Source organism: Scomber japonicus, chromosome 5, assembly GCF_027409825.1.
Source record: "Scomber japonicus isolate fScoJap1 chromosome 5, fScoJap1.pri, whole genome shotgun sequence".
NCBI classification, from domain to species: Eukaryota; Metazoa; Chordata; class Actinopteri; order Scombriformes; family Scombridae; genus Scomber; species Scomber japonicus.
In genome coordinates this window covers 3389835-3404501 of record NC_070582.1, presented here as the reverse complement: position 1 = coordinate 3404501, position 14667 = coordinate 3389835, and the positions used below count along the sequence as shown (strand labels likewise).

Genomic DNA, 14667 nt, shown 5'->3' with positions numbered 1-14667 from the left:
CCTTCCTTCCTACTCCTTTCCTTCCTTCCTTCCTTCCTTCCTTCCTTCTTTCCTTCTTTCCTTCTCTCCTTACTTCCTTCCTCTTTTCCTCCTTACTCCTTTCCTTCCTTCCTCCCTTCTCTCCTAAATTCCTTCCTCTTTTCATCCTTACTCCTTTCCTTCCTTCCTTCCTTCCTTCCTTCCCTCTCTCCTTACTTCCTTCCCTTTCTCCTTACTTCCTTCCCTTTCTCCTTCCTTCCTTCCCTCTCTCCTTACTTCCTTCCTTCCTCTTTTCCTCCTTACTCCTTTCCTTCCTTCCTTCTCTCCTTCCTTACTTCCTTCCTCTTTTCCTTCCTTCCCTCCCTTCCTTCCTCCCTCCTTTACTCCTTTCCTTCCTTCCTTACTCCTTTCCTCCCTCCCTCCTTACTCCTTTCCTTCTCTCCTTCCTTCCTCCCTTGACGTGAGGACAACAGGAGGGTTAAGCATCCTAACAGGAAGTTAAAGAGTCTGTATTTCCTGCTGCACGCTGCCTGTTTAAGGGTTAAATAATAATAATAATGTCGAGCTTGTTCAAACTGACCGTTCGAACTTGACGGCCATGGTGGTGACGTCTCCGTCCATGACAGGCCGGTCCGGCTGGATGCAGCTCTGCAGAGAGTCTCTCTTCGCCTGCAGCCGTTCCTGAATCTGCTGGTAGAACTCCTTCATCCCGTACGCCTCGCTGCAACACACACAGCAACTAAAGGTTATTACAACACCTTCACACCTGATGCATCTGTCTTAAACAGTCAGGAGCACAAATGTACTTTAAGGGCCTGATTTTAACGATCTATAGCGCATGGCGTGAAGCGTGTGGCGCAAGTGCCTTTGGGGCGAAACCAAATCCACTTTTGCTATTTTAACGGCAGAAAAATGGTCACTGTTCCAGGTGTATGCAAGGGATGGACGCGATGGTTCAGCATAATTTCGACCTAGCGTCATATGCATCATGACGTCTATCTAATATAAAATAGTGGAGTTAGAGCCATCAGCCGAATGTCTTAGTACAGGCGCTAACGGGACCACCAGTGTATCTGGTAAATGACCCCACTAATAATGCCTGGATTGTTATCAAACTTCTACAGTAGTATAAATAAGCTCTTTACTCATAAATGGATGCATTGGAAAGTTTGTAAGTACACCAGGAGTTTATTAAAATAAACACTTACCTGATGGCTTTTACTCTGCTGCTACTGCTAAAGCTGGAAACATCGTCCAAATATCACACGATCACGCACAGATCTCTAGATGTGCTGTGTGATCGCATGATTGATTGATTCCTCCTGTTCATACTGACCATTAGATCCCTTCATAATGTTTAAGGACTAAATCTATGATATCCAGGTTTTAATCTCAGGTTTAAAAGCTGAGTCTGCTCTACGTGTTTAATGATCCTACCTGATCTCAGCGTTGGTCTGAGCCGCCTGCAGCTGTTTCCCCAGAGGAGACTCCACTTTGTCTCTCAGCATCTGACACAGACAGTACTTGGAGTTGAAGGCGTGGTTTTCATACCGAAACGCCTGCAAATTAAAAAAGAGAAGAAGAAGAAGAAGAAGAAGAAGAAGAAGAAGAAGACAACACACACAGTTAAATCTCCTGTTCAGTAATAATGTCTGCTCCGTGATCTGCAGGTGGAACTTTAACCTGTGAACTTGCTGGAACATATACTGGAACGAACATGCAGAAACTCTAACTGGGAAGCTTTAAAGGACGAGTTCACAGTTTCTCAAGTCAGGACTTTTGTCTCGTCACGTTTTCTTGCCACTTATCCGGGGTCGGGTCGCGGGGGCAGTAGCCTAAATAGGGAAGCCCAGACTTCCCTCTCCCCAGCCACTTCGTCCTGCTCTTCCCGGGGGACCCCGAGGCGTTCCCAGGCCAGCCGAGAGACACAGTCTCTCCAGCGTGTCCAGGGTCTCCTACCGCCGGGACGTGCCCTGAACACCTCACCAGGGAGGCGTCCGGGAGGCATCCTGACTAGATGCCCGCCAAGGCCGCCCAGCGCTCAGAGCACCTGACCCCTCCCACTGGTGGTGGGTCTGTGGGAGGGGGGTCCCATGTCCCCTTTTCGGGCTGTGCCCAGCCAGGCCCCATGGGTGAAGGCCCGGCCACCAGGCACTCGTCACCGAGTCCCACCCCCAGGCCTGGCTCCAGGGGGTCCCCCGGTGACCCACGTCCAGGCAAGGGACACGGAAAACCATTTCTCTTTATCTTCATAGGGGTCTTGTGAGCTACGCTTGGTCTGGTCCCTCCCCCCGACCCTACCAGGGGCATAAAGTCCCCGACAACTGAGCTCCTGGGGTCATTGGGATACGCAAACCCCTCTGCCACGATAAGGTAGTAGCTCAGGGAGGGGTCTTTCTTTCTCTCTTTCATTATCTTCCTCTCCTGCTTTTTATTTTAGTTTTTCTTTCTTGCTTATCTTTTTCTTTCTTTCTTTCTTTCTTCATCTTCCTCCTCCATCTTCCTTCCTTCATGTCTTCTTTTCCTATCTTCCTCCCTTCCTTCCTTCCTTCCTTCCTTCTTTCCAAATTGTGAACTCATCCTTTAAAAAGGTTAAAATAAAGCATCATGAGGTGACTCACGTATTTGAGGTAGTCCTCCATCACCTCCTCCACAGGAAGTGGTCCTCGGCTGCTGAACACAGACGGGTTCCACATGGCGGATCGAGCCAACATGACCGACGAGGCTCCGGTCGCCTTCCTGAACTCCTCGATGTCTTTATTGGTCTTCACCAGATCCAAAGATCCTCCGCTGCAGGAGAGACAAGGACGCTTTACTCCGACTAATTATCGCTGCACTAAAACTCACAGCTGCTTTTTTATTCTAAGGTTAATTTCTCAACGCTGCTCTGTCACTTTTTATTATATACACAGTTTATTTTGTCTTTCTCTTTTCTTTCCCTTATTTTTTTATTTACATTTTCTTTGTACTGAAATTGCAACGAGAGTTTGAATAAGCTGAAGTTCACTGGCGTAGTTTATTCATTATACCAGGGGGTCAAACATGAGGCCCATGGGCCAGAATCGGCCAAATGAAGGAGCCAATCTGGCCCACTTCCTTTCTGTCTTCCTTCCTTCTTTCTTTTCATCCTTCCTCCCTTCCTCCCTCCCTCACCCTTCTTTCTTTCTTTTCATCCTTCCTCCCTTCCTCCCTACCTACCTTCCTCCCTCCCTCCCTCCCTCACCCTTCTTTCTTTCTTTTCATCCTTCCTCCCTACCTACCTACCTTCCTTCCTCCCTCCCTCCCTCCCTCTCTCCTTCCTTCCTTCATTCCTTCCTTTCCTCCTCCATCCCTCCCTCACTTCCTTCCTTCCTCTCCTCCCTCCCTCCTTCCTTCCTTCCTCTCCTCCCTCCCTTCCTTCTTTCCCTCCCTCCCTCCCTCCCTCCCTTCCTTCCCTCCTTCCTTCCTCCCTTCCTCCCTCCCTCCCTTCCTTCTTTCCTTCCTTCCTTCCTTCCTTCCTTCCTTCCTTCCTTCCTTCCTTCCCTCCTTCCCTCCTTCCTATAATATATTTATTCTCCTGTTTTCATCTGTCTCATTATCCTTCATCTTAGTTTCATGATTCTCTGAGTCTTACTTGGCGATGACGGGGATGGAAACAGCCTGAGAGACGGCCTGGATGTAGTCGCAGTGGACGGGATGTCGAGGTCGCTCATCTTTAAACCTGGAACAGGAACACACCAGTTAAACCAGTTAAACCAGATTGCTCCCTCCCCATTCCATCCTTCCTTCCTTGCTTGCTCCTTCCTTCCTTCCTTCCTTCCTCCCTCCCTCCCTCCCTCTCTCCTGACTCCTTTCTTTCTTTCTTTCCTTCATTCCTTCCTCTTTTCGTCCTTACTCCTTTCCTTCCTCCCTCCCTCTCTCCTTACTCCTTTCTTTCCTTCCTCCCTCCCTTCCTCTTTTCGTCCTCACTCCTTTTCTTCCTCCCTTCTTCCCTCCCTCTCTCCTTACTCCTTTCTTTCTTTCCTTACTCCTTTCTTTCTTTCCTTCGTCCCTTCCTCCCTCCCTTTCTCCTTTCTTTCTTTCCTTACTCCTTTCTTTCCTTACTCCTTTCTTTCTTTCCTTACTCCTTTCCTTCCTCCCTCCCTCTCTCCTTTCTTTCTTTCCTTCCTTCCTTCTCTCCTTACTTCCTTCCTCTTTTCCTCCTTACTCCTTCCTCCTTCCTCCTTCCTCCCTTCCTTCTATCCTGACAACAGGAGGGTTAATAAGAGTAGAATTTAAGGCAGAGCTGTTAAACTGGAGATATAAAATATAATATAATAATAAAACACTCAGAGTTTTATGGTCTGATTAAATGACTCAGCGTGTTTTACCTGCCATGAACAGCGACGGCGGTGACTCCGGTCTTCTCGATCCTCCGAACCAAACCGATCGTTTCCTCCAACTGAAACCAGCGAAGACAGGAAACCAGTTAACAGCTGATTGACCCATCAACCCACCGCTAATGTCCAGGCAGGTGTTTGTAAGATAACATTAAATATATATCTAAAAATATATATTATCTCATGTTTCCTCCATTAAATTAGTAAAAGAAAATGTGTCTGCTTCAGTCAACATCACATATTGTAATATAATATAATAAATATGAATATAATCTGACACACATGTGACTATAAATAAAGTTTTTAACGTCTTACCGAAGGCAGGATTCGGATTTTACACGTTACTGGAATAGAAACTCCGGTGACGAGCTTCCTGAGGATCTAAAAAAGGAAAATATTATATTACAATTATATTTATATTAAAGTTTGAGAGTGAAAGGAAATAAAAATATAAAATACTTTTGTATATAAAACTGTATAATCAATTTATTTACTATTTAAACAGAACATATTCTTCACATCTCCAGCTCTATATTAATATTCTGTGTCTCTACTGGAATGATTTAAAGTTAAAAACTCCTCTTCTAAACACATTAAATAGGTCATAAATGTATTTCTAAAAAAGGTGTAAAAAGCATTTCAACCATTTAGATTTGAATTGTGGAGCTAGGCTTCACAAACTGTGTTTCAACATTTCTGTGTTCAGGATTTAGAGATTAGCATAAACCCGCCCCTGCTGCTGTAGAGGTATAAATACATTCAGCACACACTACTACTACTACAGTCTACAGTTAGCCAGTTAGCTGAGCTAGCCGCCGAGCTAGCAGCCGAGTTAGCCGCCGAGCTAGCTGCCGAGTTAGCCGTCGAGCTAGCCACCGAGCTAGCAGCAGAAAGCTCTCAGACGTAGCGTCCATGTTTCTGGTAGAGGTGGTGACTTTGATTGACAGGTGACACTTGGTAGGGGGCGGGGCTTCAGCGTTTGGGAGCAGAGAAAGAGGCTGATTTTTACACAACTTTGAAGCCTAATTTCAGATATTTGGCGATTTGTTTAATCATTCAAATTTGGCAGGGTGGTTAACAACACACTTTACTGTGGTATGTCAAACTCAGAACACATATTTATTCTTACTTTACACGGACTTTAATCTACTCACCGCCTCGATCTTATCAGGATCTGACAGCAGAGCGGCTCCCATCCCGCCCTGCAGGACAGCAGAGGTCAGAGGTTTAGAGGTTTAGAGGGTCAGACAAGGGTCAAAGGTCACTGACAGGTTTGGTGACTTACAGTAAACTCACCTTTGTGGAGTATTCCTTCGGACAGCCCATGTTCACGTCGATAGCAGCTACATCATTTTCCCTGAAGGTGAAGAGGAGACAATTAATCAGCTAATTGTTACTGTTGTAGTTTGGAGCTTTAACCCTTTATTGGGCAAATAATTATATTTGGTAACTTCTGTAAATATCCCAAAATATCCTTCCTTCCTTCCTTCTTTCCTTCCTTCCTTCCTTCCTTCTTTCCTTCCTGCCTTCTTTCTTCCCTTCCTCTTTTCCTTTCTCCCTCCCTCATTCCTTATTTCCTCCGTCCTTCCTTCCATCTGTCCTTCCTCCCTCCCTCCTTCTTTCCTTCCTCCGTCCTTTCTTCCTTCCTTTCCTTACTTCCATCTGTTCTTCCTCCCTCCCTCCTTCTCTCCTCCCTTCTTTCTTCCCTTCCTCCCTCCTTCCTTCTCTCTTTCTTTCTTTCATCCCCCCACCTTCCTTCCTTCCTTCTTTCCTCCGTCTTTCCTTCCTTTCCTTTCCTTCCTCCCTCCTTCCATCCTTCCTTCCTTCCTTCTTTCCTTCCTTCCTTCCTTTCCTTCCTCCCTGCCTTCTTTCTTCCCTTCCTCTTTTCCTTTCTCCCTCCCTCATTCCTTATTTCCTCCGTCCTTCCTTCCTGTCCTTCCTTCCATCTGTCCTCCCTCCCTCCTTCTCTCCTCCCTTCCTTCCTCCATCCATCCATCCTTCCTTTCCTTACTTCCATCTGTTCTTCCTCCCTCCCTCCCTTCTTTCTTCCCTTCCTCCCTCCCTCCTTCTCTTTCTTTCCTCCCCCCTACCTTCCTTCCTTCCTTCTCTCCTCCCTTCTTTCTTTCTTTCCATCCTTCCTTCCTTCCTTCCTTCCTTCCTCTCAATGAGTGTCCTATAAAGGGTTAACGGCTAAAGGGTTGAATTAAAGGAAAAGTTAAAAGATGATGAACTCACACAAGTCGAGCCACAACCAGCGCTCTGTCTGGGTCGGCCGTCCCCTAAAAGAAGAGAAAACTCACTTTGAATGTTTAGAAACTGACTGACAGCAAATAAAAGAGGGGAAAACTCATATCGTCATGTTAGTTTGAAATGTTTCGTGTCTCACCATCTGGAAGACGACTCGGTCCTTCTCCTTCTCACAAGTCCTGAACATCACTCGATCGTCTGGAGCAACAAAGTCTACCGTCTCCAAAACCTCTGAAGAACAAACAGAAAGACACGATGAAGAAAACTAAATACTGTCTGAATCATCATCTGACAGCTTGAAGTACTTGTACTTTAATGTAGTACAGTTTGAGGTACTTGTACTTTACTGTAGTATTTCCATGTGATGCTACTTTCTACATCTCAAAGGGAAATATTCTTTCTACTCCACTACATTTATTATATTACTACACTAGTAATTATATTACTTTTACTGTAATACTGCATACTACATCACTCATAATACTGCAGTACTTTTACTGTAATACTGCATACTACATCACTATAATACTGCAGTACTTTTACTGTAATGCTACATACTACATCACCCATAATACTGCAGTACTTTTACTGTAATACTGCATACTACATCACTATAATACTGCAGTACTTTTACTATAATACTGCATACTACATCACTATAATACTGCAGTACTTTTACTGTAATACTGCATACTACATCACTATAATACTGCAGTACTTTTACTGTAATACTGCATACTACATCACTATAATACTGCAGTACTTTTACTGTAATACTGCATACTACATCACTATAATACTGCAGTACTTTTACTGTAATGCTACATACTACATCACCCATAATACTGCAGTACTTTTACTGTAATACTGCATACTACATCACTATAATACTGCAGTACTTTTACTGTAATACTGCATACTACATCACTATAATACTGCAGTACTTTTACTGTAATACTGCATACTACATCACTATAATACTGCAGTACTTTTACTGTAATACTGCATACTACATCACCCATAATACTGCAGTACTTTTACTGTAATACTGCATACTACATCACTATAATACTGCAGTACTTTTACTGTACTACTGCATACTACATCACCCATAATACTGCAGTACTTTTACTGTAATACTGCATACTACATCACTATAATACTGCAGTACTTTTACTGTAATACTGCATACTACATCACTATAATACTGCAGTACTTTTACTGTAATACTGCATACTACATCACTATAATACTGCAGTACTTTTACTGTAATACTGCATACTACATCACTATAATACTGCAGTACTTTTACTGTAATACTGCATACTACATCACTATAATACTGCAGTACTTTTACTGTAATACTGCATACTACATCACTATAATACTGCAGTACTTTTACTGTAATACTGCATACTACATCACTATAATACTGCAATACTTTTACTGTAATACTGCATACTACATCACTATAATACTGCAGTACTTTTACTGTAAAACTGCATACTACATAACTATAATACTGCAGTACTTTTACTGTAATACTGCATACTACATCACTCATAATACTGCAGTACTTTTACTGTAAAACTGCATACTACATCACTCATAATACTGCAGTACTTTTACTGTAAAACTGCATACTACATCACTATAATACTGCAGTACTTTTACTGTAAAACTGCATACTACATCACTCATAATACTGCAGTACTTTTACTAGAGGTAGGATTCTTCATGCAGGACTTTTACTTATAATGAAGTATTTTAACATAGTTTTATTGATACTTTTACTTCAGTAACTAATCTGAATATTTCTTCCATCACTGTGAATCTCACCGTTCACCACTCTGTGACATTGGGCCATCTTGATATCAATCAGCTCCTGCAGACAGCAAACAGTTAACAAGACTTTAACACACTGATATAAAAACACAAGAGTTCAGTTTTATTCCTGTGTTTAAAAAGAAGCCTCCATCCTTTTACCTCACAGTAAACCACATCAGCTCCGTAGTCCAGCGCCAGCAGCCTCATGGGTAGAGTCCCGACCCGGACCATTGGAGCCAGAGCGGTGATGTTCCTGAAGCTCAGCCTGCCTGCCATCATGAAGCTCAGTCCTCCTGCTACACAACAAACACACACACACTTATTACCAGTGGATATGTTTGCCCTTTTGCCTTCCTTCCTCCCTCCTTTCCTCCCTTCCTTCCTTCCTTTCTCCCTCCCTCCTTTCCTTCCTTCCTTTCTTTCTCCCTCCCTCCTTTCCTTCCTTCCTTCCTTTCTCCCTCCCTCCTTTCCTTCCTTCTTCCTATTTTACTGTTTAAATAACACAGTAGCATCCAGAGAAGCTACATTTTCCCAGGCATTTCTAAACCTTAAATGCAGCAGAGTTTTTGCTGCGGTCTGATGCAGTAACCTAGGTGACAGATGCTTTTCCATGTGACATCTCGTACCTTTCCTTCTGCTGATACCTGATGATGTCACTTCTCATTTTTTGCCAGGCTATTTCTTATTTTGAACCAAGTTATCGAGATAATTTACAATTTATCCTCCAAATTGTCTTAAATGAGGCATACATGCAAACACAGGTATACTTCCCCCACAGTAGCATATATACACACACCACCTGTTTTTTGTGATTATGCAAGTATGTTTTTTGTTGGTTTTTGTTGCCATGGTAATAAACAATTGAACTGAACATCTGTTTGTCTTACAGTTTTATTGATCACTAGATAGCAAGGACTTGGAATAAAGTTGGCTTTGATGTAGTTAAGCTATTTTTGTCATTTTATTGTAGCTTTAGCTTGCTGTATTTCTCTGGTGGGAAGCTTCAGTGTAGTGAAGCTTCATTTAATGTAGAGTAACTGGTAGCTTAGCTCACTACATTGTCCAAGTAGCTTGCCCAACACTGCTTATTTCACTTATTAATACACATTATAAACTCCTCTTTGCTTGTTTTTCTGTTATAAATGCTTTATTTCACACTGTAAGCCCCTCACACAAAACTCCCTTTAAAAATCAGCTAATTTAATGCTGTTTCATTTCCAGCTGAACACCCACCTCACACAGACCTTAAACTTAACACCTTAAATTAAAAAGTGTATTATTTAACCCAATGAGCAGTTTGCACACAATACAACATATGTAACTCATAATATTCACTTTTAATACCACTTGAATTTGTCTAATAACTCCTGCACGCCGGCTGAACTAATCCAGTTTACTACAGCATATGAACGCAAAATAAACTTATTTTTTAAGGTGATTTAAATGAAATAAACTTGTCAAAAAGCAGCCGAATTAACTATAACATGATGCAGATTTGCAAAAAGTCAGATTAAATGTTTTGTCATGTTTGTAAGCAACATAATATACAAATAACTTTTAAAATAAGCGTTTATTTTAATGGAGTTCAGGTCGTTTGCAGCTACGCTATGCTAACAATGTAGCTCCTCCTTTAATAATCCCCCCAAAAAACACGTGATTTAAATTAGGCATAGATAAAACAGAGAGGTAACAGTTCACACACACAGATATCTACATGCTGGGAGACTTTAAAGTCATATTAACTCACCGGCATTTAAGATGTTTACTATTGATGACAGCAGCTGTAATGTGTGGTCACATGGGAAGCGTGCTCCCTTTACACTTCCTGTTTGGACCTCCACGTCATACACACGTCATGAAGATCTGGAACACACGTCACCACGCCTCCTTATTATTATGGTCCGTCATTTACTATGTTGATAATTACAAAGGAGATTACATTTAAAGTCAGACCTTTGAGATTTTCCTATTTTTTTAATATTTAACATGTTACTGAATACATATACTGCTGTTTTTTATTCTTTCAAAACAATATATGTTTTATATTTAGTAAATAAATCATGATGTGGGCTTATTTGGAGCACACATGGGCTTAAATGGAGTCACAGTACCAATTAAACTCACTTTATTCATCAAATATCTTTATTTTATATTCCAAAATCTACATGAACTAATGAATACATTTTCAAATGAGAGATAAATGTTGCTTTATAAGAAATGTTCTCCCTTATAAATCATGTCAGATATATTGCGATATTAAAAAATAGAAAATTTACAAGAAAAGAGTCGGATATTCTGCGACACTAAAAAGTCGCAAATTTACAAGAAAAAAGTCGGATATTCTGCTACATTAAAAAGTCGCAAATTTACAAGAAAAAAGTTGGATATTCTGTGACACTAAAAAGTAGCAAATTTACGAGAAAAAAAAAGTTGGATATTCTGCTATATTAAAAAGTCGCAAATTTACAGGCAAAATTCGGATATTGTGCTACATTAAAAAGTCGCAAATTTACAGGAAAAATTCGGATATTCTGCTACATTAAAAAGTCGCAAATTTACGAGAAAAAAAGTCAGATATTCTCCAACATTAAAAAATAGAAAATGTACAAGAAAATAGTCGGATATTTTGCGACATTAAAAAGTCGCTAAACTATCTATTTATGTACAGCACTTTGTTTCAGCTGTGGTTGTTTTAAAGTGCTATATAAATAAAGTTGAGTTGAGTTAAAAAGTCGCAAATTTATCGGAAAAAAAGTCGGATATTCTGCTACATTTAAAAAGTCACATATTTACAAGAGAAAACAGTCACATAGTCACATAGCCTGACTTAGCAACAGTGGAGACGTCACTTGTCATACATTATGTTGCTGTCTCAGTCGGGTTTAGCAATAAGGAGATACTTGTGTAACCGCGTTATAGACACCGATACTTAGATACTAGTACGATACTAGATTATAAAATAAAAACACGGAGCCTCCATTGCTTGAACAGGATGGCCACACAATCTGATCACATATCATTCACTGCACATCCACATACACTCATTTCTGTTCTACTCGTTAGTAGTTATTTATTTTTTATTATTATTATTTTTTTTACATATAGGCTATGACCCTAATATGCCATTGTTAATTTCTTAACCTAAAGTTCAACAAAATATAGAGCCGAGATATATACAGTAGAGCCATAGAAGAGTAATTGTACATCAATTTCTTTAATTTCTTTAATATTCTCAGTTATTTAATAAATGAGAGTATTTAAAAAAAAAAAAAAAAACACCACCACCACCATCAGTCATTTTCCAACTCATTCTTGATTTATTGTGCTGCTACAGTTATTTACTCATTTTTACAAAAAAAAAGAAAAGTGCTCTAAAATACATCCCAGTTAACATTCAATGTAAATGATCCCGTTTGTAAACACGATGCTTTACAAATAATTTACAGTGAAAAAAAAAAAAAAAAGTGTCTAATATATTTCGAGGCAGAATGAGACAGGTGGAGACGCCAGCTGCTACAGATCCCTGCTGTGGTTTTTCCTCCTCCTCTTCAATGGGAATACAACTGGATTTATGCTTTTTATTTTATTTTATTTACTATACATGTTATAGAAGGAAAGGAAGGATGGAAGGATGGAAGGAAAGGAAAGGAAAGAAGGAAGGAGGGAGGGTGGAAGGAAGAAAGGAAGGAAGGAAGGAAGGAAGGAAGGAGGGAGGGTGGAAGGAAGGAAGGACTGTTAACAGTCAAAACAGACAGGGTCAATTTGACCGGGGAGGACGACAGGAAGGTTAAAAGATCTCCTTCTAATGATCTTTCAGTGTAAAGTGATGGAGACTAAATCATTATAAAGTCTCTGATCAGCTTCTATTGAGCTTCAGCAGTGTGAGTTACTATAGTTATTATAGTTACTATGGTAACAGTGTGAGTTACTATAGTTATTATAGTTACTATGGTAACAGTGTGAGTTAGTCATATCAAGTGATATCTGACACATTTACAGTCTTTTTAGCATCAGATTCCCTCTTAGTGTTTCCTTTCCTTCCTTCCTTCCTTCCTTCCCTCTTAGTGTTTCCTGTTTCTCTGTGGTGGAAGTATAGGAACAAAAAGACTTTGATACTAAAAACACTGTAACGTTGAAACATAGAAGATGAAGATGAAGACTCATTCAGACAATGAAGCTTCATATTAGCTTCAGATTAAAGTTTTAAATCCATGTTTACACAGATTTTGTGGATTTAGTTCTCCATCACTTCCATTGTAAACATTATGAAGGATCTAATGGTCAGCATGAACAGGAGGAATCATTACAGAGAGATTTAAGACACCTGACTTTTGTTTTAAGACTTGGAAAATTGTGACTCCTCCTTTAAAGTAAAGAAACAGACTTGGCTCCAGACTAATATGGGCGTGAGGCGGAGCGGGGAGGTTGCTATGGTTGCGAGGGCTGGATCTCGAGGACATTGGGCAATCAACCTGTCAATCAGGACGTAGCCACGCCCTAATGCATACCCTGCTTTATCGTCACATATAAAATCAGGGAGGCCAAAATGTCCCAAATGAACATCATACTGCATTGAAGAAGGCTTTAAACTAGCGATTGAGACCATAAACACATTTTGAAAACGTTTACTGAGGTTAGAAATCAAGTGAGAAGTTGGTGAATTCTCCATTGACTTGTATAGAGACGGTCACCCCCTGGTGGCCTTTTGATAGAATGCAGCTCTAAGTTACTTCTGCTTTGGCCTCATTTAAGAAGATCGGAGCTCCCCGCCTGTTTGCGACTCTGTTTGTGAAACAGAGGCACAACTGGAGAAGCTATTAAAAGTCTGTTTTATTGTGCAATGACTTATTGATGCTGAAACATAAAATAAGTGATCATAAAGAGTCAGCTTCAGGAGGTTAAAGAAAGTTGGTGTAATGTTGATAGCAACGGTGAGAAGAGATTGATCCTCTGTTGAGAAGAAGAAATGGGAAATATTGGTGAAAAAGGGTCTTTTTCTGTCTCTGTCATATACTGCATTAACATGACTTATATAATATATCTTTACACAAGCTGACACAGCAGCTTTTTAACATCTTAATTTTCCATTAAAAAGAACCTGCAAGAGTTTGTCAGTACTTCTACATCTGATTACAATCACAGTCAGTAAATCAGTTAATTCCAATAAACCAGAGAGATGAGGGAAGAGCTGAGAGTGGCAGGAAGTGAAAAACAACTAATTTGTTAATATAATAATAAAGTCGAGCTCGCCCTCGGGGGTTGGGTTGGTTACGACAGTGCTTTGTGCAAAATGAGTCCAGAGAGGAAACAGATGATGATGGAAGACCAAAGTGCTTCTCAAATAATCAATAATGCAATCCACAAAGCAAAAAGGCACTCGAAAAAATATACTAAAATCTAATATATAGTGAATCAGTTAATACACATTTAAAATATTTTTTTCCCAGTAAAAAGTCTTTTCACACCAAGTCTGAAATTTACACAAAAAATATCAAGTAGGAAGGAAGGAAGGAAGGCAGGAAGGATGGAAGGGAGGAAGGAAGGAAGGAAAGGAAGGACGGAGGAAAGAAGGAAGGAAAGGAGGAAGGAAGGAAGAGAGGAAGGAGTGGAAGGACGGAGGAAAGAAGGAAGGAAAGGAGGAAGGAAGGAGGGAAGGAAGGAAGGAAAGGAGGAGGGAAGGCAGAGAGGAAAGGAAAGAAGGAACAGAGGAAGGAAAGGAAGAACGGAGGAAAGAAGGAAGGAAAGGAGGAAGGAAGGGAGGAAAGGAAAAGAGGAAGGGAGGAAAGAAAGACAAAGGAAGGAAGGAAGGAAGGAAGGAAGGAAGGAAGGAAGGAAGGAAGGAAGGAACAGTCAAAACAGGTTTCAGTGTTGATTTGGGCTCCTGACTGTTGCTTTAAGACACACTTGAAAAATGGTGAACTTGTCCTTTAATGAACATGGCATCAGAATCACAAGTTTGGCCGTCCACATACTTTTGGCAGTGTAGTATTTGAAGTCTTCTCTGTAATAATTTGCACCAGACTTTGACTCTTACTTTATAAAAATCAGAATAATGACTCTAAATGTGATTCAGACTTGGTGTGAAAGGACTTTAAGGCACGATAAAACACCAGCGACATTCAGAAGAAATAAACCGTTCACTGTCAGTCAGACGTCATGAGTTGAGAAATTCAAACAAATGGGTCCAAAAAAATGGGAATAAAAGTCACTTTCACAGTGTGACATTAGATTGTTGTACTTGACGACTTAGTAGAAA

At 40.7% G+C, this 14667-nt stretch overlaps 1 protein-coding gene across 1 annotated transcript in view; it reads right to left on the bottom strand.

Moving 5' to 3' along the window:
• dus2 (dihydrouridine synthase 2) overlaps positions 1 to 10212 on the bottom strand; it is a 13400-nt gene extending 3188 nt beyond the window's left edge. The window contains exons 1-13 of the mRNA XM_053318591.1: positions 10159 to 10212; positions 8571 to 8707; positions 8424 to 8469; positions 6724 to 6815; positions 6573 to 6616; positions 5634 to 5694; positions 5492 to 5539; positions 4653 to 4718; positions 4329 to 4399; positions 3593 to 3679; positions 2601 to 2769; positions 1417 to 1538; positions 560 to 700 (exon numbers count right to left, since the gene is read on the bottom strand). Of these exons, the coding sequence (XP_053174566.1) occupies positions 560 to 700; positions 1417 to 1538; positions 2601 to 2769; positions 3593 to 3679; positions 4329 to 4399; positions 4653 to 4718; positions 5492 to 5539; positions 5634 to 5694; positions 6573 to 6616; positions 6724 to 6815; positions 8424 to 8469; positions 8571 to 8690 (1067 nt within the window). The 5' untranslated portion in view covers positions 8691 to 8707; positions 10159 to 10212. The remainder of the gene's footprint in view (positions 1 to 559; positions 701 to 1416; positions 1539 to 2600; positions 2770 to 3592; positions 3680 to 4328; positions 4400 to 4652; positions 4719 to 5491; positions 5540 to 5633; positions 5695 to 6572; positions 6617 to 6723; positions 6816 to 8423; positions 8470 to 8570; positions 8708 to 10158) is intronic.
• Positions 10213 to 14667: the final 4455 nt, after the last annotated feature.